This window comes from Mesoplodon bidens (assembly GCF_964165515.1).
Source record: "Mesoplodon bidens genome assembly, chromosome: 14".
In the NCBI taxonomy this organism is placed as follows: Eukaryota; Metazoa; Chordata; class Mammalia; order Artiodactyla; family Ziphiidae; genus Mesoplodon; species Mesoplodon bidens.
The window spans coordinates 67,840,227-67,864,083 of NC_138170.1; the positions used below are offsets into that span (position 1 = coordinate 67,840,227).

The 23,857-nt window shown below is 51.7% G+C and overlaps 2 protein-coding genes across 2 annotated transcripts; one reads left to right on the plus strand and one right to left on the minus strand.

The window, feature by feature from the left end:
• Positions 1 to 1,757: 1,757 nt before the first annotated feature.
• DNAJC5G (DnaJ heat shock protein family (Hsp40) member C5 gamma) lies at positions 1,758 to 3,499 on the minus strand (the record flags this gene model as incomplete). Its single annotated transcript, XM_081253905.1, has 4 exons — positions 1,758 to 1,813; positions 2,528 to 2,672; positions 2,869 to 3,082; positions 3,387 to 3,499. 4 exons carry the CDS (start codon positions 3,497 to 3,499, stop codon positions 1,758 to 1,760), a joined length of 528 nt encoding a protein of 175 aa, XP_081110031.1.
• An 11,297-nt stretch (positions 3,500 to 14,796) lies between these two features.
• On the plus strand, positions 14,797 to 22,753 carry SLC30A3 (solute carrier family 30 member 3). Its single transcript, XM_081254309.1, has 8 exons — positions 14,797 to 15,003; positions 18,456 to 18,637; positions 19,200 to 19,346; positions 19,445 to 19,598; positions 20,183 to 20,381; positions 20,617 to 20,722; positions 20,960 to 21,094; positions 21,978 to 22,753. The coding sequence occupies exons 1-8, from the start codon at positions 14,909 to 14,911 to the stop codon at positions 22,124 to 22,126; spliced, it is 1,167 nt and encodes a 388-aa protein (XP_081110435.1). The 5' UTR covers positions 14,797 to 14,908; the 3' UTR covers positions 22,127 to 22,753.
• Positions 22,754 to 23,857: the final 1,104 nt, after the last annotated feature.

Consider the following 23,857-nt stretch of genomic DNA (forward strand, 5'->3'; position numbering starts at 1 on the left):
TGGCCCTCTTCCTCTGAACCCTGTGATTCACAATAAGGGCACCAGAGATGAGACAGAGGCTCTGGTTCAACACTTCTGGACCCATTTTTGGTTTTGCCCAGACCTCTCTTATATCCGCCTAGGAAAAGCAGCCCAGGAGGCTGGAGCTGGCAGGTGTGCCAGGCCCTGGGACTACCTCATGAGCAAGCCCCTGAGAAAGTGTGGGATTCTGGTCCAGGAACACATCACTGGAGCCACTCCAAGGACTTTAAATTTGTTAGGAAATTGAGAGTAGCTGAGCTGGTCAGAAAGGACCTGAATGCCAGGGACTTATTTCGGGCACCAGGGGAATCAGTCTACAGGGAAATTTTAGAGCACCGACAAAGTCATCATCACAAGGCTCTGGGAAGCCTCTGCCCCAGCTCCACAGTTGTCCTGGACTCCTGCTCTCCAAGGCAGGCTGGTCTCAGATGTGCACACTGGTCCTCTTATCTTTTTCTCCTACTTCTTCTCTATCCCAGGCACAATGTGTCTTTTTGGGGCCCAACATATGCACTGGGATTGGACAAAAGCTCTTTTATTCACGGACATCCCTTAGCCCCTCTCCCAGTCAGAAGAGAGAAGTTTGAGGAGTTACTAGACTCTGACCCTGCGTAGACGAGAAATGGTGTGATGAGGATACGAAACAGACAGTGCGACGAGGCACACGTGGGGAAAGGGTCTGTAAAAGTGCAGTCTTCACCCTATCACACGTTCCATGCCCCAGTTTTAAGAACAAAACATATAGTGATCAGCTTGCATAAGATGTGGTCAAAAGGACGGAGGCAGGCAGGCACTGAGGTGTGAACTTCAGTCAACCCACAGGTGCCCTGCTAATGGGTGCTATGCTGGCAGCCGCAGTCCAGGGAGAATCCAAGGGTGGGATAACTACCCCTAAGCCTCAAAAGCATTGATACTTTTCCTGAGTTGTCTCATGGTGGTATGGAATGAGGCTGGCAATGCCAAAGGCATGGGCACCGAAGAAGATGAGACCAGCCCCCAGAAAGGTGTACTCGCTTAGGAATGTGGCTGACACTAAGAGTTCTTGGTACACAGAACTGCAACAAAGAAGGGTTAGCTGGTATGGCAGCTCCAGGACAGGATCCATCCAGCTTGGTTATCAGGATCCTGATGGAGATATCGCAAGTGGCTGACCCTACCAGCTGACATTGGCTCAAATCCCAAGGAAAGCACAGGAAAAAGAATGCTCAGGAAAAGACTGTCATCACTGCCTAAGACCTCACAAGGGTAGGGATATGAGGGCTGCTCTCTAACAGATTAAAGTTGGGACTGCAGCTAAAAAGAAGAATAGCTGGGTGACCCTGTATGGCCAAGGTCAGTTATACCATCAAGGACAAAGATGGCATCCTCACTGGGATGGATGCCATCGATGCTTCTGAAGATGGGAGTCTTACAAGTAGAGGGGAAAATCAGAGTCAATGTCAGGACAGGGCTACTTGCTCTTCTCTTCACCGAGTCCAGCGGACTGGGCAGCAGAAGGCACCCACACTGGGTCAGCACCTAAGGGCAGAAGAAGATGGCATCTTATTAACCAGAAGGAATGATCACCCAGAATTTAAAGCCAGCCCCCTATAGGTAAGGATACAAATACCTGTAGAGTCCATACTATAAAGATATAAACTTTCCACTAATGACTCATCTGAAGTTAGTGTCTAACCTTTTCTTACCCTTTAATTATTGCGGCATTTCAGTTTTCATACCTCACTCTTCTTCATCTTTTAATAATTATCATCACTAGAATTATCTTCCCCTCTTCTAAAATGTTCTCTGTGTCCTGTAATGGAATTTGAAAAACACGTATGTAAACATTTAGTAACAAGTTTTTAGTCCACTAGTGAAAAAATGGTTACCTTGCAGTTATGCATTCACATCACTAGGTGGCACTGGTGTGAACGTCAGTCAACCCACACTTGAGGGGATCATCTCAGGCACTTTACCTTTCTTTTGAGTAAATGCAAAGAACTGCATCCTCTAACTTGTCTTCGACTACTGCCTTTTCTAGGCACAGTCCCCCACCCCATTCTTTTTTTTTTTTTTTTTTTTTGCTGTACGCGGGCCTCTCACTGTTGTGGCCTCTCCCGTTGCGGAGCACAGGCTCCGGATGCGCAGGCTCAGCGGCCATGGCTCACGGGCCCAGCCGCTCCGCGGCATGTGGGATCCTCCCAGACCGGGGCACGAACCCGTGTCCCCTGCATCGGCAGGCGGACTCTCAACCACTGCGCCACCAGGGAAGCTCCCCCACCCCATTCTTTTCCTTAACTCCCACCCCATTCGTTAAGTTTAACAGTCATAGGAGGCCAACATCACATTCAAACTGTCAGTGTGTGGCATAAACAAACTCAGAAACCAAGTGTATCCCCTTCTCTTTCTTCACTTTGCCCCAATACTGACTTGAGACTCCCATAGTTGGGAGTTCACAGTTTCACCCCCAACCGTCTCCTGCATCCCTATTCCAGCTCTTATCCCAGTCCCTGCCTGTGGTTCTCACCTGAACTTGGAGGCTGATTCTGGACATTCAGCTCATATTTTGTCTTAGCTGCTTCCTCGGGTGGTGGCTTAAGTGTTCCACAGCAAAAGCAGCAGCAGCAGCAGCAATAGCAACAGGTAAGCGGAGCACACAGGAGGACAAGCATCTAAAAGGTGGGAAAGAATGGCTTCAATCCGGAAGTTCTTGTGTATTTCCATTCAAGCTCCCCTCCCTCAATCCTTCCAGCACCTGCTATATGAGACAACAGAAGCATTTGTCCTAGGAGAGGAGAATTAGCTGTCCTAAGAGAGGAGGGTTGCCCCTCCTTCCTTATTCTTAAGATACTAGGAAGAATTGTGTACCTTGAACCAACAACTATTCAGCGTAAAATAGTATGTGACGCCTTCTTCGCCAAAGTGGTCGTATATATATATTCCCAATGAGCCATGCCGGTCGTAAATTTGCCGCTTCTTAGGGTCACTCAGTACGGAGTGGGCTGTGTTGATCTCCTTGAATATTTCTGCTGCTTGAGGGTCCCCTGGATTCTTGTCTGGGTGATACTTCAAGGCCAGTCTCCTACCCAAGCAATACCCAAAGGAGGGTGGGGAGAGGATGGGAATGGCTGGGGAGGGAGGGTTAGGATGAATGACAGGGATAGGTCTCTAGATGGGGACGAAAGAATGCATGAGATGTGGTACAAAGGAGGGAGGCAAGCGGCCCAAGTCTACGTTCCTCCCCGTGTCACACTGAAGACGATGATGGCCCCACCTGGCCCCAAAGGGAAGGCTTGGGGATTTAAAAATGGGTCAGAAAGCAAGGTAGACGGAAAAGGGTTCAAGGGGGACAACTGCAGGATTTAATAAGGGGCTGATGTCTGAACCTGTAGGCCTTTTTGACGTCTTCAGGTGAAGCACCCTTCTTAAGCCCCAGCACTGCATAGAGGGTTGATCCAGTTTTGGACAACCGGCGAGCTGCTTCGTCCACGTGAGCCATGATCTGGGTCAGAGGAGAAGCAGCATTTGTGAGAACTTCCACAGGTGAGGCCACAGAGAAGTGAAGTTCCAGTGACAGGAAGCTCATCGCCTTCAGGGGCTAGGCAGGTAAGTGGCTACAATGGGACAAGTCTAAGACAACAGTGACTGGCATCTGTGACTAGCAGGAGAGTGCCGGTGACAAGACCTTCAAATTTTAAAGAGGAAACATCTTCTCCTCACATTTCCCAGTGTCCTTCAGATACACAGACCTCCAGACACCCCACATTCTACAGAGGTGAAGCCAAGGGAGGTCTAAACCCTGCATCAAGATCGATTTTGTCCAGAGCTACTGGTACCTTAAGTAAACAGCCCCGAGCCTGTCCAAGCTCATTACTGGGTTTGAAAGACCAGCAGGGCCCCAGCCCCTGAACAGCTTGGGTGGGGAATCATGGAGATCCCCAATTCGCAAGGGAGAAACAAGTCAGACCAAACCCTGCGCTGCCTAAGAGAAGTCAGGCGTCCAAAAGCCAGACCAGAAGGCAGTGCTTGCACCTAGGCCAGAGACTTTCTTCCTCCTAACCTCCCCTTTCAAACCCTCCCACCTCTGTCCCTCAGGGAGAACAGAGGGGTGACTCAAGGGATAAAGGAGGAGCTGTGGGGCAGATCAGAGAGGTAGCAGCGAGCAGGACCCCAGAGGGCCGGGGGAGCGCTTGGGAGGCTGTGGCTTGGGAGAACCAAGGCGACAAAGCTCAGAGGGAACGCTCTGGTTCCCCAGGTCCCCTCTGGCTGTGTGGACCCCCTACCCGGCCTGGCGTCTACCTCGGAGTCGCCCTCTTCAGCTGCGGAGGCCTCACGCAACCTCCATCAAGGTGTGAAACTTCACACAGAAACGGGCCAGCCGCCGACTGCGCCTGCGCACTGCGTCAACACTAGGGGTCCGTTTTTGGCGCTGCAGGTAGGTCTGGGAGGGACTTATTTCTCTCGCGGGAGTCTGAGCGTAGGGATCTGCCTGGCACAGCGGCCAAGGGCTGCGGTGTGTCGGTTCCAGCCCCACCCGCGGGTGCATCCTGCAGGGCCAGTCCCTTCTCGGGTGGGAGGGGACTCATTCGATCAGGGACGTGGCTCATCGACTCACCTAAGGAAAGATAACGGGGCTTGCAGACCGTGGCTGTATGAGAGGCATGTTTGCTACAAACCTTTCTCAAGAGGTATATTACCTTCTCAGTCTTCTTTTACGGAATTTAGGGGTCTCCACTTGGTCCTTTTTTTCCCTTCTGCCGGGAAGCTCCTACACATGCTTTAAGACCTACATCAAATGTCAGTATTCCTAGGAAACTTTCCTTCATTCCCTCAATTGTTCTCACCTTCCTCTGTAAAAGCATTTATCCTATCATATTGTAATTTAGATGGCATGTTCCTTTAAATTGATGTCTTGAACATTCCAAAAGTCATTACTGTTCTTCAGAAACTTCCTTTAAATACTATTACATCACGAGGATGTACCATAATGTAATTATATAATCCAGATTGGATAATTGTTTATAATCATTTGATAGTATAATGACCTTATTATGAAAATTCTTATCTTTAAATCTACAAATAAATCTTTTTTTTTCTTTAGAGTAGATTCCTGGAAGTGGAATTATTGGGTCAAAGCGAATTTTTTTGAGGCTTTTGATCCATATTGCTAACTTTCTTTCCAGAAAGTTACCAAAAGTACCAATTTACCTCCCTAATTTACATGCTACTTGCAGGGCATAAGAGCACCTATTTCTACTCGACTCCTGTGATCTCCTACAGGTTTGCATCCCTTATAATTTACCACTTCATGATGTTGGTTTTCGTAACAAAGGAGCACCCAATGCCTCCTATAACGTGGAATTGAAAGAACTTTATTGTTTCAATCCTATCTCTCTGTTACCTGTCTTGTGACTTATTATCTCTTCCTTTTACTACTGTTACCTGTGTACATTTACCTTCCCTTCTAGGTTTTAAGTTGTAAATACTGCACCCCAAAGATGTGAGCCATCTGAGCAAACTAAAGAGTCCATGTGCAACAGGCACAACGACCACTGAATTAGTTTATTTCTGTAGATTCGTGATCAATGTAGGGGTGGGGATGAAAATCTTTGGTATCCCTCACTGAGTTCATAGGTTCTGGGTTAGATGAGTTTAGAGGTTAGTCGCCTAAAGTGAAGGAGATAAAGCTAACAATTTTTTGATGGTTTGTACTATGCCAGATTTCTCTAACTAACCTCCAGCCTTTCGTCACCATCATGGAAGGACAGAACCAGAACAGCCCAAGTCATTTCTTTACCAGCACTGGGAAGAGAACAGAAGGCACTGGAAGTGCAGTGCATTTACAGGGAACGTCTCACCTCAGTCTACAGGCCCATTGTGGTCCAGCCCCTGCCTCTCACTCCAGCTCTACGGAGTATCACTGTCTTGCGTGCTCTGGTCTCTGCTGCACTGCTTTTCTGTCAGTTCTTTGAAGACACCGTGTTCCCTCCCACTCCTCTGCCTGGAGGGCTCCCCCCCAGGCTACGTGCATAGCTGACTTCTCATGCTTTGTGGCTCTCAGCTTCGTGCCTCCTCGGGGAGTCCTTCTAAATTGAGTTCCACTTCTCTCTCCCCATCTCGTTAACACCCTCACCCTGATGTGTGAATATATATTTATCTCACGTTGATTTGTTTAAGGTCTGCCTTCACCGGTAGACAGTGAACTCCAGGAGGGCAGGGACCTTGTATGTTTGCTCACCATTGTATCCCCAGCACCTAGAACCATGCCTGGCTTATGATAAGTGAATTAATGATTTGCTGAATGAACTATAGCAGAGGGAGCCCTCTGCTGGTCCAGTGGAGGCCCAGAGTTTGGGCCATAGCAAGAATTGCCTGGGACAGAAGCACTTAGCTGGGGAATTGGACAGGACTGCAGAGCCCACTCTTCCTCATATGATCCGAGACAAGAAGAGACATGACGGGTAAAGAGACAGAAGGCACTAGGAGAGATAGTAATGGCGATTCTGGGCCCCTTGTTTCTTGTTTGTCTTACTTTTCCTCCGGTTCCTAACACAGTATCTGGAATATCGTAGGTACTCAGTAAATGTTGGTTAAGTTGAATGAACAAGCACGCTTTTGTGTACCTTTTCTGAAGCACTTTTACCTCATTGTCTCCTTTGATCCTCACAACAACCCTGGGAGGTGGTATGAGCCCATCCCTGCTTTACGGAAATGAGCCCAAGAAAGACAGCAAATTAGGCTCTGAGAAGAGTTAGTAAACAGCTTTCACATCTTGCCAGAGGCTCCAGAATGTTATTACTTCTTATCACTGCCCTCTGACATTCTAATTAATTCTAATCATAGTGGCTCTTGAAATAGCCATTATCTTTAAGCCTTCTGCGCCTCTGCTCTGAATGAGATGACACTGCAGCCAGCAGCTGCAGAGATGGGAATAGAGCAAGCAGGTCAGCTGGCATCCTCTGGCCAGGGGCCTCCACTTGGCCTTTTAGAAGCAGACCCTTTTTGACTCCATTTTCCATGCACAGGGTCTCTTCTAACATCCAGCACAGAACTAGGAAGAACATACAAGCCAGGAGTCAGAAGCCCTAGATCTTTGTTTTGGCTCTGCCTCTAACAGGCTGTGTGATCTTGGACAAGTCACTTCATCTCTGAGTCTCTTCCCTCTTCTGTAAAATCCTGTACTGTTTCACAGGGTTGAGGTCAAGACTAAATTAAATTTGGTTGTAAAAAAAAAATGGAAAAAAAATTTAAAAACCATGCTAAAGAATGATGACAGACTCCAACCTTTTCTGGAATCATTTGCCCTCCCATCAGACGTTGAGTCAGTGATCTTAGAAGTTTACTGTGTCACAGAGCCATTTGGTCTCTCCTGGAGAAAACCAAGAAGCATCCCTTATTTATCCACAAACAACTAAAGTTTTAGTCATATAGCTGGAATATACACATACAGACGGCAGACATTGGCATATTTATACCCAAAATATCACGCTCTCCAACATATGCAGTGGGAGAGAGAGATCATAATTTGTCACACCCAACCCCCAGGTTCTAGAATCATACAGATTTTGAGCTGGAAGGGACCTCAGAAACTTAACTCTCATACAATGCCTTCCTTTTGTAATTGAGAAAAGTGTGGCCTAGAGAAAGGGATTAACCTGCCCAAGGTCAACCTGTGAGGTCCAGACCTGTCTTGTGACTCCAAGTTCAGTGCCTATACTGTGTCTGCTCCTTATACACACCAGCTCCCTTTCCACTTTAAAATCTAAGTGTAGAAACAGACCAAATCCGTAGTTGATATTCACCTCCTTTCATGGTGATGTCAGGTAATATCCTGCTTTCCCTCCCCCCAGCTGAAGGCATACATACTACATGTGACTAAAAATACCTCTGGCCCCGTTTGTTTGCCTGTCCTCCCCAGGGCAGATGTCTCGTGGTGGGAGGTAGAGGGCTTCCAGTTAGAGAAGCTGCTTTATACCCCTGTCCTCTCTGCCCTGTAACCCCAGACTCTGCAGGCCTAAGGGTAGGCTAACAGGGCACACCTGCCTTACCTGTAAAATGGAGATAATAGTCTCTGCCTCTTAAGGTTGTTAAGAGGATTAAATATTTAATCTGAACAGTGCTTGGCATGTGGTAAGTGCTATGTCATTGTCATCATCATCATCATCATTCTTTCTATCCTGTCTCCTCCCAATTTTGTAAAGAGGGAAATTGCTTTCATTCTGTCTCTGGGAGGAAGGGGGTAAATCAGGGTCCTCCCTCTAAGAAGATTTGGAAATTGTTATTGGAATCCTTCCATCCCCTTTCTACATTCTTTTCTCAGCCCCTTAGAACCCTATTTTTTCATTCCTCTACCCAGTGCCCTCTGCCCTCCAAAACATCCATAGTGTTCCCCAAGCAGTCAAAACTCCAAAATTACCTCTCACTTCCTCTCCTTTAAACATTTCTAATAAAAATGATTACCTCCATAAAATTTTCTCATCCCTACGGGTTAGGTGGAAAGCAATCTAATTAAAACCCTATAATTCAGCTTATAGTGCGAACAACTATTAATACTTCACCCTCTTAATTCTTAACCAACACAAAAGGAATAACTGGCAGAATTTCAGGCAGTATGACTGAATGAAGTGAAAAATATCAGGCTGTGTTTTGGGAAGAGACTTTGGGCCTTAAATCTCTCCTCTCCTTTCTGTTCAGCTCCACCAACTTCATGTCTTTTCAATTCTGGGGCTCTGCCTTATTCTGTGTCTCCTCCTACATCTCTGATAAGTTTCCTGTCCCTTGCTGGCTCCTCTCGCTTCTTTCATTTCCTCATTGTGGATATTCTATATGGTTTGGTCTTTAAGCTCCTGCTTCTGCTCTCTCCTCTCTACTTCAGAGATGCAGTCTATGGGCATGGCTTCAGCTGGCACTATGCTTTAGCTCAGGTTAGTGTCATCCACATGCCCATCTCCCATTGCCTCAAAACCATACTCTGAAATCTGAGCTTACGACCTTGCCCCCAGACTGGTTGTTCCTCTTGCTTTTTCTATTTACATTAATGTTATGACTCTTTCCAAGATAATGCTGCTCAAAACCCAAACATCAGTGGGCTATGGACCATTATTTCCCCCAAATTCGGGCCAAAAAATCTTACTAATTTCTTTTTTCAAAATTGCTCTTTCATTGTCCCCTTCTTTTCAGCTCCCACAGCTTTGAAGCACCTCAGTTAAAGGATTTCCATGTCACACTGACTGTTGTCCTAGCCTTCTCACTGTTCTCCCTACTGCCAGTCTCATCCTGGATACTGGTTACCAGATCAATGTTCCTAGAGCAAAGCAATGTTTCCATCATTACCAGTCCTTTGCTCATAGCCTATGAGGTGCAAAACAACCCTTAAAATATGGCAGTGAAATCTACAATCTGATACCGTGTTATCCCTCCAGGTGCATTGTCTGCTATTGCCCTGAAGTAAACCTTCCATAACCATCAGTCTTTTTTTCCTCCTAAATATTCCTGTTCTTTCTCACCTCTATACCATTGCCCTCACTACAGTTCCCCTCATGAACTGTCCTTTTAATTAATCAGTTCGCTTACTCAACAAATATCTATTAATTGTTGCTCTATGCCTAGTACCTTGGATACAGTGATAATCGGCTCTCATAGATTATAGCTTAGTGTGGAAGACAGACATTCATTTATACCTTCAACAAATATTTATTAGGTGCTATCCTCTGCCAGATTCTGTTCTAGGTACTGGGGATATAGCAGCATACAGAACAGACAAAAACTTCTGCCATCATGTGGCTTAAATTCTGGTGAGAGGAGATAGACAGTAAACAAGATAAGTAAAATATTCAGTATGTTAGGTGGTAATAGTTGCTATGGAGAAACATAAAGCAGGGATGGAGATGGAAAAAATTTGAGGGAAGACTGCATTTTTTAAAAGGATAAGCAGAGAGGGCCTGTAAAAGTGATATATATATATATGTGTGTATATTTTGTAATATTTATTTATTTATTTTTGGCTGCATCGGGTCTTAGTTGCGCCCATTGCGGTGCGCGGGCTTCTCTCTCTAGTTGTGGTTCACAGGCTCTCTAGTTGTGGCCCGTGTGCTCAGTAGTTGTGGAGCATGGGCTTAGTTGCCCTGTGGCATGTGGGATCTTAGTTCCCTGACCAGGGATCAAACCCTTGTCCCCTGCATTGGAAGGCAGATTCTTAACCACTGGAGCACCAGGGAAGTCCCTGTAAAAGTGATATTTGATTCAAGACCTGAAGCAGATGCTCAGGTGAGTTGTGAAGACATCTGGCAGAGTGTATTATACGTAAAGAGATGAGTAAATGCAAAGGCCCTGGGGTGGAACACACCGGGTATGTCATAGGACCCATTGCACAAAGGCCAGAGTGGCTGGGGAGCGAGGTGGGAGTAGTATGAAATGAGATCAGAGGGGCTTAGATTGCATAGGGCTTTGCAGGCCAGTGGAAGGCCTTTGGCTGATACTGAGACAGAGACTGATGAAATCTGGCCTAGTTGCCTAGCCCGGACTGAGGATAGAAAGGAAGACCACCTACGAGGCTACTGCAGTAATCAAGAAGGCAGACGATGGTGGTTTAGACAAGGATGGGAGCAGGATTTGTTGACAGATTGGATGTGGGGTAAAAATAGAGAAGTCAAGGATGACTCTAAGGCTTCCGGTCTGAGCAAGTGGAAAGATGGAGTTCGCATGTTCTGACCTGGGAGGACTGCTGGAAGAGAAGGTTTGGGATAAGGGTGGCGATCAGGAGCTCAGTTTTTGATGAAGCTTGAGATGCCTATTAGACATTAAAGAGGAGAGGTCAAGCTGACATTTGGGTATATGAGTTCAGAGTTCAAGTGAGAGATCTGGGAATCATCATATAAGCTGCCATTTATTTTTTAAGTTTTTTTTTAATAGAAACGTTCAAACACATATAGAAACAGAATAGTACAATGATCCTCCATGTACCCATCACCCAGCTTCAACAATCATTGCTTCCTGCTGTTTCTAGGTAGTATTTAAAGCCTTGAGACTGGATGATATCTCCATGGGACTAAGTGTAGGAAGGTAAGAGAAGAGGGTGACCAAGTCCTGGAATATTCCAGCATTTAAAGGTTGGGAAGATGAGGAGGAACCAGCAAAGGAGACTGAAAATAAGTAGTCAATGAAATAGGAGGAAAACTAGATTATGGTGTCCTGGAAGCCAAGTGAAAAAAGAAATAATCTCCAAATAACAATTTAATTACAGTAGGATAAGTGCTAAGGCAGAAAAAGAAGTGTGCGATGAGAATGCATAACATGCACTAGGCTGATTTGGGGGGGTCAGGAAGGCTTCTTTGAGGATGTGACATTTAAGCTGCAGCCTTCCCTCATCTTCCGTATCTCCAACTAAAATCCTGCTTCCTCCATCCTGCTTCCACTCTGACAATCAGCTCCTCCTTTCTGGGATGGCTTTATCGAGGACTATGTATCAGGCACTATGGTGTGCTGGGGACACAGTGTTGAGAAAGACAATAGCTGTCTTCAGAGAGCTTGTACTCTAGTGAAGAGACTGACAAGTAAACGATTTTGTTAAAACGTGGTGAGTGCTAACGTCACCGAGGCACAGTGGGCCTTGAGATCACCAGGGAAGGGCACATAACCCACCCAGGGGTGGGAGGGGTCAGGAAAGGCTTTCTAGGGGTAACACCTCTGTGCATACCCTTCAGCTTGGCTTGGCCCTTTCAAGTGTTAACCCTTGCCCACAGCCTTGGATTCCAAATCTTGCCTGAGATCCCTGGCCCAGCCTAAATCCTGACCTCAGCACTGGGCTTTGCTCTCCTTCTCTCTCAATATGAACTGTTCCAGCCTGGGTCTCCCTGAAGCCTCCTTCTGAGCTGCTCTGTTGCCCTCTGCTCTGGAAGCTGGCACTGACCTGTCCTCTCGGGAACATGCAGGCCTTCCTGCCTCCACAACTAAGAGTAGACTAAGGACTCACCTTAGGGAAAATTGGTATCTGAGGAAGGCGTAAGAGCATGTGGGTAAATCAGTAACCAAAATCTGCAGAACAGAAATCTCTTGCAGTCAAGTTAAAGCCAGGATGGGAGAGAACACGTCTATCTTGTTCACCAGGAATCCACAGCTAGGATAGCAGGGCGCATGGCAGGAATAAGTGTTCAGTAAATATTGAATGAAGACTAGAGTTCCATACAGGGCACCAGCCCTCAGCTGTCCTTCTAACTCCTGCACAGTTTTCCTAGCTCCTGTCCAGGTGCAGAATGCCTTCCTCAGACCTGGAATTCAAGAGGACCCTTTGCAAAGATTTTCATAGGGCCACTTGATGGTTCTTTGAGAAACAGGTGCAAGCTGTCTGTTTCACTGCCAGGCTTGCATAAATTTCCAAGCAAAAGAAACTGTTGGTATTCTCCCTGCCGTTGCACTCGACTTCTGGAGGCAGCACGGTTTCCAAGGCCAGGGAGGCGAGGCGAAGGGCAGCCCTGTCATCCGTCTGCTCCGACGCCCCTTTCCCGTCCTGCCTTCTCGCTCCCCGCCGGGTGGCAGTGGCGGGGCGGGCACGTGCCGGCGTCTGCGCCCCCTCCCGGGCACCCGGGGCTGCTGTCCCTGCGCCACGGGCTGCCCAGGAAAGGAAATCCCGAAGGAAGCCATTGTTATTACCACGTCCCCCTGCTGTTGTCATCGGCCGAGGCGTGCCTAGAAGCCCGCCCCCCACACCCCGTCCTGCATAGGGTCCCGCGGTTTCTGCCCATTTTCGAGCTCGCCCGCCCGCCCCGCGCCACTTTGGGCGAGGCTACCGCATCTGAGCCCTGGCGTGAGCAGTGGCCCTCACGTCCCAGCTCCAAGGCTCTCAGAATTGGCAATGCCCCAGGCCCAGTGCGGACGGAGCTTCGAAAACCGACGGCGCCAGGCGGGACGTGCCCGGGGGGGGGCCCTGGCATAGGTGAGCGGGACATGAATTCCACCCCAGCTCTGACACGAACCAACAAGATGACCTTGCTGGTGGCTTCCCCTCTCGCCTTGCTATAACCCACGGAGGGAGCTGAGGCCCCATGCCTCTAGGGGAGATTGGGGGACGAAAGCCACCCCCACCCTCGCTCCCTTGCCCCGCGTGGACTATGGGCTGGGCCTTGCGGGAAGAGTGTGGAGAACAGGCTGGCGCGGGCCCCGTGCAGGGCGTGGGTGGAGGCGGCGCCGAGGGCGCGCGCAGACCCTTTCGTTCTTCCGTGCCGCAGCGCTCCCGGCGCAGTACGATCTCTTAGCACACGCCGCCCGCAAACCTTGGCACAAGCCGCACTCTCCCCGCCGGAACAGTCAGCCCGCCGCCCAGCTTGCCTAATCCGTTCAAGCCTCACCTCCTCCGCGAAGCTCTCCCAGGTTAACCCCATCACTTCCAACCACTCTAGCTGGCACGTCCTCCATTTTTTTTGTTTGTTTGTTTTTAGAAGTACGCACGGAGTCTCATTGTCTGAAAAAAACAATGTTGGGGTTAGATGACTGTCACCAGAGCCCTAAATTCATTGTGACGGGTATTCTGAAGCCCAGGGTATTCTGAAGGGTGCGTTTGATGGGTTTCTTGCCGGGGCTGGCTAGCGACTCTCACCCTCCACCTTCCCCATCCATGCTCACTCTTTCCCCTCCTCCTACGGACCCTTCTCTTCACAGAGTGTCACAGCTTGGAGTGCACAATCCAGTAACCACCCCTTTTCATTGTACACTGGTGGCAGGTGTGAGGGGCACAGAACGTTGAGCATTTGAAGCTTCGACTCCAGGCTCAGCCACAGACTTTGCTGTAAGTCACTCCTTCCCCTGGGCTTTAGTTTAAATGAGGCAAGATGAAGTAATGCCCGGGAAGGTGCTACAGGTTTGGAGGTAAGGACAAGCTGACCGCAGCCTCCCTCCATGAACCTGGGGCTGTGACCCCAGAGAAGTGGAGCGCTCTTCCTTTCGGCTGCCCCAGCCTCTAAGTGACAAAACTGCGGCTGTGCGCTCTCTCCAGTCGCCTTGTGGCGTCCTGAACCGGGGAGGGAGAGAGGATGGGGTTCCAGTCCCAGTCCTTTATTCACTGGTCGTATGACCCCGGACACTTCTTCCTCTGGGACTGTTACTCGTCCAAAAAATAGGGATAATAATGGATTGAAGGAGAGCTGGAAGCTTTTTGTCGCCCCATGTCTCTATAAAAATAAATAATAATGAGCGGTACAGTGCTTGGCAGCAGACTTTGCTCGCGAATTCCGACCCCACATCCGCCACCGAGGGGTTTCTGGCCGGAGTCCCTGGAGTTCTCCCGGATTTGTCACACTGCTTACCCCACATTCTCTTTCTGGTTCTCTCCTCCACACCTGTTTCTGCCTTCGTGTGGGGAGGCTGGGGCCACGAGGTGACGGGTGGTGGGGAGAGGGGGTGGGATGCCCTGGCGCGGACCTGCACGGGGCGGTGTCCCTTGGGCGAAGATTGGTTGGAAGGTCCCTAGGCTTGAGGAGCTCGGCTGGGAACTGGTAGGCAGGGCTCGGGTAGGGGCGGGGCTGGTCTGCCTAGGGGTGGGCTATGGAGATTAGGCGTTCTCTAGAACGCGGCGGGGGCGCAGAGAGCTCCCACCGCCCTACCTGGCTCCGGCACCGGGAAGTAGGGCCATACCTACGGGGACGGGGCTCCTGGGGCGGGGCTTAGGCGTGGGGGGAGAGGCGGGGGAGCCTGGAGGCGGGGCTTGGGGAGCTCGCCCCACGCGGGGCGGGGCTCCAGCAGCCGCGGGATCTGCAGTTCGGACTGCCGGCGCCACAGTCGCCGCAGTTCCCTCCACTGTGGTGGCCCCGAGGCCCTGCGGGGAGTCTGGGGGTCGACAGGCCGCTCGGACTTGGCGCGGGGTTAGCCACGCCTCTCCCTACCTCGGTGCGGCCTAGACGGTCGGGGCCGCGGGGAAATGGAGACCTCTCCCGCCACGGGGGGCTCTGAGACCACTCGCCTGGTGAGCCCCCGAGACCGCGGCGGCGCTGGTGGCGGCCTGCGTTTGAAGAGGTAGGATTGACCTGGGTCGGCCCTCGGCTGGGGGGGCGCCACCCTTCCGCCTTCCGTCCACTTCGTTGTCTCTCTCGGCCGGCCGGCCCAGCGCACCGCGACCCCCTCGGCTTCGTGGCGCTGCGTTCTGTCCCCTTCGGCTGCACAGAGAGCCCCGGCCCACCCAGCCAGCCCCGACCCCCCCCCCCCCCCGCTCAACAGCCCCATATGCCTCCTCCTGGCTACCTTCTTTCTCCCGGTCCCGGGAAACTGCTCCTCGGCCCGCCCCCCAAGCTTCCCGTCCCCTCCGCCGCCCCCGCCGCGTCTGACCCCCGCGAGCGACTGCCCCTCCGTCTGGCCGGAGTCCGCGCCAGGTGCCCCGATGTACGCATTGCTCCGGGGTCGTAGGAGCCCCTCGCCGCCCAGGCCCCCGGCCCTACCCTCCGCGCTCCCGGGCTCGGGGCGCCCCCTCCAGAGTGGCCAACTGTGGGCACCCGGGCCGACGATGGGCCCGGGCTCCGCAGCGGGTCTTCCGGGCTCCTGTGGGGCGGGCGGCCGCTGGGAAGCGAGGGGGCGGTAAGGAAGGAGCAGGTGCGGTCTGGGCGGCGGGGGTATTCCCGGCTACGCACAGACGGGGCCGGGGGCGGCGAGGTGTGAAATGAGGCGCTCGGAGCGGTCGGGACAGCGGGCCGGGGGCGGCCGGAGAACCGCCTCCGCGTCCCGCCGGCCTCCCGCGCCCGGCGCCCGCCTTGTCGCTCCGAGCGGCCGCGCCAGGCCCTCCCTGGCCACCTCCGCTGGCCATTTTGTCTGTTTGCCCACCGTTCGTTTATCTCGGGAATTTGACAGGGGGAGTCTCCGGCTTTTTCTCTTTCCTCATCTCCCTATCTTTCCTTTTCCCTCCCAACCCCTCTCCCTTTGTCTCGGGTGTGGTGCCTCTGTGGGTTTCTCGCTCTTTCCCTGGATGGGGGCCGTAAACCCCGGTGGATGGGGGAATGGATGAACAGAAGGGAGGGAAGACTTCCGTCGGAATCTCTCCCGCGGAGGACTGCAGACGGGGGCAGCTGTGGCCCTGGCATCTCTTCATGTACCTTTCGACTCTGCTTCAGGCCAGTCTCCCTTCTACCCCGCTCAATATTATTTGTTGTTTGTCGGGGGTTTCAGAGGGCCAGGGAGAGCAAGTTGTCTTTCCTTCTCTGCACACAGCAGGTGTGTCTGCACACCAACAATGAGGCTTCTTTAGTGCCCAGTTAATGCAAAACAAAAGGGAGCAGCCTGTTGATGGGTGACTACCTTGACGCCTGGCCGCGCTGTGTCTTACAGGGCCAGGAAAGGCATCTTGCCCACTGCCTCAAAGCCACTCACCCTCTGTTTGCTCTTCAGACCCGCATCTCTGACTCCCAGCTTATTCTCATTCTCATATGACCATTAGTCACCAAATCCTGCAGTATTTTCTGGAAGAGGCTCTTCCCTACCTGCCTGCCTCTCTCAAAGATTCTGCTCAGGGAGCCTCTGGCCTTGTCGGTTCTGGACCCCTCCATCTCCTCTCTTCTCTTCCTCCCAGACTAGTACATCGTCAAGGTCATCCATCTCACAGATCGGGGAAAGATTAAATCAATCAGTGTATCTCCCTTTATGTTACTTTGAGCCCATCACTTTCCTCCTCAGCCCTTCCCCTGGTTCCTCACACTTAAGCTCCAAGCTGCATATCTTGTCATTGTCATTCCATGTGTCTGGAGCTCCTTTCTCTACCTAGGTCTTCTCTTAAACATCTCCTCCTCTGTGAGGGTCTCCTCATCCCCTTTAGAGTTGGTCACTCCTTCCCCTGTGCTCCAAAGTCCTTTGTTCATAACCCTCCTGGCCCCGGCTTCTCCTTGCATAGTCAGTCATTTTCGACACTTCTGTCTCTCCCACTAGACTGAGCTTCGGTACGTGTACGCTGCTTGGTTCTCTCATTGAAGAATAAGGGTGGATTTCAAAGCCACCCTCATCTCCCATCTCCTCTGGAAACGCACCTGGAATCATACACACCCAGATTCTAAGTCTCGGAAGGGGATTCCAAGAAGTTAATCTACCTGCCAGGACTTGAATTTTCCCTAGAAGCACCAAATGTGCCCCCATCTCCCTCACAGCTGAATTCGCCCATTGGGCAGAGCTGTCCTCATCCAGAAGGCCCCAGGCACCCTTCCCCACTTTACTGCTGTGATCACATTTCTATCTGGAGCCTTCATTTTCTCTCAACGGTATTCTTGTGACACCTCCATGAGTATTTCTAGAACTGTACTTTTCTATTTAGGTCCTTTATGCTGTGGAAGGTTCTGTTCTCCCTGGGGTTCAGGTTGGGTAGTCATGGGGGTGAGAATTAAGCCAGAACGGACTGAAAACGCAGTTAGCCTGAGCTCGGCCTCTGGCATCCCCAGGTGAGGCCTCCAGCCCCATTCATTTGTCCTGGGAGGCTTACTGCACTGTGCAGTTAAAGTGGCCTCTGCTGGGTGCTTATGGTCACACTGAGGTCCAGCTAACATGTGGCAGACTCCAAACCCAGCACTCCTACTGCTCCCAATCCCAGCCCCACCAGTCTGTGTTCTCTCCTCCCCATGACAACCCAGCTCTGGAATCTGGCCATTAGTTCTCTGTGCCAGGAACTTCAGACTTTTTGGGTCCCAGCATTCTACTCTCCTCTTAAAGGGCCACGTCTAGCTGAATGTCTTAGAGAGGGAAGGTGAAGGACCTGGGAGTGGAGGCACCAGGGGGTAGGTCCAGCAGGGAGGCACTAAGGCCAGGACCATGTGCTGAGCCTCACCCCACACTTCCACACCACTTCCCCTTCATACTGCCTTCGCCGGGCACGTGCGCCTCCTCTTTATCAAAATCCTTCCCATCCTTCCAGGCACTTCTCAGCTGCCTCCTTCAGTTGTTTCCCTGATTTCCTCATTAGAGTCGGTATGTCCCTCTGAGCCCTGATAGCGCTTTAACTGCTCTAAGGCAATAGCTACCTTTTGCTACATCTCATAGCATTTAGGTACACATTTGTCTTGTTCACCAGAGGCCCCCAGAGATCAGAAAGGATATCCTGCTCATCTTGTATTCTTCGTGGTGCCTATCATAATGAATTGATCTGGTTGGAGTTTAATCTCAGCTCGACCACTAACTAGCTGTGTGGCCTCCATAAGTCCTCTCCCCCTTTGAACCTCATACTTCTAATTCTTTAATAAGTGGTAGACTAGACGTCTCTAAGGTGCTTTCCATGTGTGCTCTGAGATTCTATGGCTCTGTACCTGAAAGGAAAAGGGAGGCTGGAATCTGAGTTGTCCATTTAGCCCCATCTCTCCTGTGGCCCTCTGTCCACAAGGCCTCGGGAAAGGATAGAGAGGTGGGACATCTGATGAAGCCAGTCTGGGGGATCCAGGACTGGGAGTGAGAAGCAGGTTAGCCCTTGAACCAGGCCCCAGCTTGAACTGGGCTGCCTGCCTCAGTCTCTTCACAGAGCCCTCCGAGCCCCTTCCCGAGGAGCCCAAAGCCATGGAGACGTCCTTCCACCACTGCCACAGGGACCCTCTGCCACAGCCAGGTCTCACCCCTGAGAGGCTGCAGGCACAGAGGCAGCTGTGTGCCGCCTGTGCCGTGTGCTGCGTCTTCATGGCCGGGGAAGTAGTCGGTAAGTCGGAAAGCAGTTCCTCCAACACCGTCCTCCGGACGCCTGCCTAAGCCACTTCCCACCCGGAGTCCCAGGAATGTTCCTGGGTGGAGATGCAGAGAAGATGGGGATGGCTGGGACGGGGGAGGTGGGTGCCCAGGACTCAGGAAGTGGGAGAGGGCGAGGGACAGCGCCAAGGGAATTCAGGGCGGGCTCATCAGTATGAACTGGTCTTGTAAAAGCCCTGTTTTCTTCTGATTAAAATATGTTATTGTGGGGAATTCCCTAGTGGTCTAGTGGTTAGGACTCCACGCTTTCACTGCTGAGGGCGCAGGTTCAATCCCTGGTCGGGGAACTAAGATCCCACAAGCTGCGCGGCATGGTCAAAAAAATGTTATTGTAGAAAAACTAGAAAATGTGAATGAGTGAAAAGAAAAAACAAACCCACGTGTAATCCCATTACCAGAGAAAAATTGCTGTTCACATTCTGGTATGTGTCCCCCCTGTCTCTTTTCCATGCCTCTACACACACTGCATGATATTTTCTAAATGGACCAGACCATATATCGCTTTACCCTTACAGGTGGGTATTTGGCGCACAGCCTGGCCATTATGACTGATGCAGCCCACCTGTTGGCAGATGTGGGTAGCATGATGGGCAGCCTCTTCTCCCTCTGGCTCTCTACCCGTCCAGCCACCCGCACCATGACCTTTGGCTGGCACCGCTCAGGTAAGGCCCCTGCATGGTCTGATGACCTCCCCCAATCTTGCCAGAAGGTACCTCTCAGGGTCCTGGGCAGCTCTCTGATAGCTTGTCTTCCCCTGCAGAGACTCTGGGGGCTTTGGCCTCTGTGGTCTCCCTCTGGATGGTCACTGGCATCCTCCTGTACCTGGCCTTCATCCGCCTGCTGCACAGCGACTACCACATCGAGGGGGGTGCCATGCTGCTGACCGCCAGCATCGCAGTCTGTGCCAATCTGCTGTACGTTCCAGTATGGAGCAGGCACCGTGTGGGATTCAGGGCGAGGGCTCCTCCTCCAGGCTGGGAGAGCAGGCTCTCCTCTCCCAGACAGACTCGCAGCACGCACGTGCTGTTCTCATCTCTCTGCTCTAGGGATGCCCGAGAAGGGGCTGGGGTAGAGACCTAAAATTCAGAGTCAAAAGACCTTTGTTAAAGGCCTGCTGTGTACTGGCCACCCTGCTGGGGGCTGTCATCAGCATTGTCTCATTTAAAGCTCCCAACCACCCCATGAGGTAGGTAGTATCACTCCTGGTATACAGTTAATCAGATAGATCCCAAGAGGTGACCAGGGGACTTGCCCAGGGCACATAGCTACTTTAGTAGCAGGGTCAGGATCTGAATCCACGTCTCTGGCACCACATATTCTTGCGCCCAGGCTGCATTACTTGTCTCTCTTGGACCGTATTGTCTTTTTCCTGGGACTGGGAAAATAGGGAGAAAGTAGATGGAGAGAGGGCTCCTGGGGAGGTGAGAGGAGGAGCCGTGGAAGTGGGCAGAGGAGCCTGGGAGGCCACCTGGGCTGAGCAGCTCTGCTTCCCCCTCAGAATGGCCTTTGTGCTGCACCAGGCCGGGCCCCACCACAGCCACGGGTCCAGGGGGGCAGAGTATGCACCGCTGGAGGAGGGGCCTGGGGAGCCCCTGCCCCTGGGGAACACCAGCGTCCGGGCGGCCTTTGTGCACGTGCTGGGGGACCTTCTGCAGAGCCTTGGGGTGCTGGCTGCCTCCATCCTCATCTACTTCAAGGTACCATCTGCCCCAGCCTTCCTCCCCCAATTCCACCTCCCAGCCCCTCCTTCCCTGGACCCCCTCCCACCCCACTCCATCTCCCAGCCCCCCAGGACTCCTGGCCCAGGGTTATAGTCCCTTTCACCCCAGCAGGGTTCTCAGGGGCCTCTCAGGTCCTGTTTGTCCAGGATGCCCCTAGGTCTTCCTCTGAAAGGTCCCTGATTCCCAGGCTTAGGGCTTTCTTTCTCTACAGCCTCAGTACAAGGCAGCTGACCCCATCAGCACCTTTCTCTTCTCCATCTGTGCCCTTGGATCCACCGCTCCCACCCTCCGAGATGTTCTCCGCGTCCTCATGGAAGGTGAGTCAGACGCCACTGCTCCCCACCCCCAGGGGCCCTCTCTGACCTCACCCCAGGACTAGGCGCCTCTGTTTTCCTGGAGAGTGTGGGGAGAAGGCCTATTGGTGGAAGGAGGATTCAGGGATGGGGTAAACTGCGGGGATCAACAGGGTGAGTGGTACAGGATGGGGGAGGTGGGGTCCTGGCCTCTGGGCAGGAGTGGCCCTGGCAATAAGGCACGGTGGGTGCTGCTTGCAGGTACCCCCCGAAATGTGGGGTTTGAACCTGTGCGAGATACCCTGTTGTCAGTGCCAGGAGTTCGGGCAACCCACGAGCTGCACCTGTGGTCCCTTACGCTTACCTACCATGTTGCCTCCGCACACCTGGCCATTGGTGAGTCCACACTGACCCCAGTAAGCAGTTACTTTCCAGAAATATTTCTCCCTTCCCGTACCACCATCCAAACATGGGAAGATGGTCTGAAATTAACGGCGAATGTTTCCATATCTCTGTCTTTTGTATTCTCTCTCTCTCTCTCTCTCTCTCTCTCTCTCTCTCGGGGAGGTTTCACTCTCTCTGAAGTAGTGCTGGGAACCAGCAACCCTTTAAGAGGTCACTGGTACCTACAGGTCTCGTGATGGGGCACAGTTAGGTAAATTATGGCTCCTCCACTCAGTGGAGTATCATGTAACTTTTAAAAATTGATGATTATGAAGACTGTAGGGCAACTAGGAAAAATGTTTATGGTATAATGCTAAGAGAGAAAGCGGAATATAAAATTTTAGCTACATTATGGTTCAACTATTTAAAATATATATGGTGACTCACAAGCTGACAAAGAATTTTTGAGTTTCTTCCAGATGCAAGAAGCAATCAGAGACATGCAATTTGGATGCCAAAAATATTATACTTTGTAGGATATTGATGGTAACTCTAGAGGGACAATGAGAACAGAATATTTAACATCTGGAATGTCATGGAAAATCGGGTGGTATGGCTGCTGAAATACACAGCTGTATACTGATACTCAAAGAGCAGAAGAGAATAGAAAAATAACGGTCTAGTGTGTTAGCCTAGCTGATTAGGGATGAGTCTGTCCGACCTTTTTTACAGTTTTACACAGTTCATACAATATATAGAGAAAATAAAGCTTCCCATTCAATCTTGGCTTTCATGCCATGCAAACCCCTGGGTCCCCTTCACCCATCCTTATCTGGGCCCCTGGCTGGTTCCCAGTTCCCCTGGAAACCTGCTGCCTCTTATCACTCCCCCGCAGACTCCACGGCTGACTCTGAAGCCGTCCTGGCTGAAGCCACATCCCGGCTCCACTCCCGGTTTGGATTCTCCAGCTCTACCCTGCAGGTCGAGCAGTACCAGCCTGAGATGGCTCAGTGCCTGCGCTGCAGGGAGCCCCCCCAAGCCTGAGCCACGGCCGCACCCTCACCCCACTGCCAGGCCCAGGCTCAGCCCTGGACTCTCAGCAACTGCCTCCCTGCTCACGGAGAAGGGACGGAGCTGGGTCCGTACCCTTCCTCTCTGCCCGCTTCCACCTGCCAACCCCCCAGCCCCAGTGGGCAAGACCAAAGTGTGTGTGGGGAGTGGGGCCAGGGTCAGGCTGAACAGGGAAGTCAGGGCAGTCGGGGTGTGTAGAAGTCCTGTGGTCCCTGCTCCCCGTGCTCGGGGGAGCCCCCAGCCTCCTTTCCGTGCAGTTCATTTGTCTGTGTGGCAGCCTGGCTGGCTGGCTGGGGGATCTGCCTGTCTTTGTGCTGTTGGCGTGCCTAAGCCTGGGGGAGGTCAGCAGGGGCCCCCTCCCCACGTGGCTGTCTGTCTATGCAGGAGCCCCAAAGCCTGCACTTTGTCCGTGTGTTCTGGCCTTATGGTTTTGTGTCTGTGTGTGTCTTGGTGCTGTGGCCTGTGTGTCTCTGTGCCTGTGTGGCTGTGCTATGGTCTCTATGAGTCTGCACCATCCATGTGTCTGTTTGGGGGTCTGTCTGGCCATCCCTCTGTTGGTGCTGTGCCCTCGGCTCTCCCAGAGAGAGGGAGGACTCCGCCGCACCTCTGCCAATAAACTTGTATCTTATTGCACCTCTCAGCCCCTGTGCTGACTCCTCAGGAGGGGGACACAGAACCGGTCATCTAGGAACGGATAGAATCCCTCAGCCAGAGTGACCTTGCACAGCTCCCCTACCCGCTTCCCAGCCTCTCCATCCTCTCCACCCTCAAATATCCATTCTGATGTAGGCTGAAACCCACCAGTCCCTTTACTGCCTTCACCTACTTCGCAGTGTGCTCGAGCCTGGGTCCTTGGCTCAGGGAGATGCCCATTCGTTCTGGGCTTGGTTATAGGAAAAAGCTGGATGGCAAGGAGCTGAGGGATACTGGAGTCATTCTGAAAGGCTCCCGCAGGCCAGGGTGGCCTTGGGCTCGGTGGTTGGAAGCTGCAGCCATTTGGGAGAGAGGGGTTGGACCACGGTGCTGATTTGGCTTTGTTCTCAAGCTGTGTGAGGTGCTGGGGAGCAGCCCTCAGTCCCAATTGCCCCAGCCCTGCCTCACAGCAGCCAACCCCAAGTCCAGGTTTGAGCTGTGGACACCAAGGACCTCTTTTACAATTATCCTCCCTTTGCCTCATATACGTTGAATCATATATTTTGACAGATTTGACCTTACAGATTTCATTAAGGGGTTGTTCATTTTCTCTTAAAAAAATATCAAGCCCTTTGTGCTTTCGTTTTGGATATAGTGCAGGAGTCCACCGGCCTTCCCATCCTAGGTTGATATAACTCCAGCCTGAAGCAAAGACCCGGAGCATTTTCATTAGCTCGTGCATATTTCTGCAAGCCTTCTCCCCCACAGTGGAAATATCTTTATTATTAAATTGTGTTGATTTTTTTTTTTTTTTTTTTTTTGCAGTACGTGGGCCTCTCACTGTTGTGGCCTCTCCCGTTGCGGAGCACAGGCTCCGGACGCGCAGGCTCAGCGGCCATGGCTCACGGGCCCAGCCGCTCCGCGGCATGTGGGATCTTCCCGGACCGGGGCACGAACCCGTGTTCCCTGCATCGGCAGGCGGACTCTCAACCACTGCGCCACCAGGGAAGCCCAATTGTGTTGATTTTTTAAAATTATAAAGGCAATATATGTGCGCTTTAAAAACCTATC

What these genes read in the sequence shown, in the direction of transcription:
- SLC30A3 (XM_081254309.1), top strand. Translation starts at nt 14,909, where the DNA reads ATGGAGACCTCTCCCGCCACGGGGGGCTCTGAGACCACTCGCCTGGTG. An exon ending in GGCGGCCTGCGTTTGAAGAG is followed by an intron (nt 15,004 to 18,455) that starts GTAGGATTGACC and finishes TGCCTGCCTCAG; the next exon opens with TCTCTTCACAGAGCCCTCCG. An exon ending in TCTCCGCGTCCTCATGGAAG is followed by an intron (nt 20,723 to 20,959) that starts GTGAGTCAGACG and finishes TGCTGCTTGCAG; the next exon opens with GTACCCCCCGAAATGTGGGG.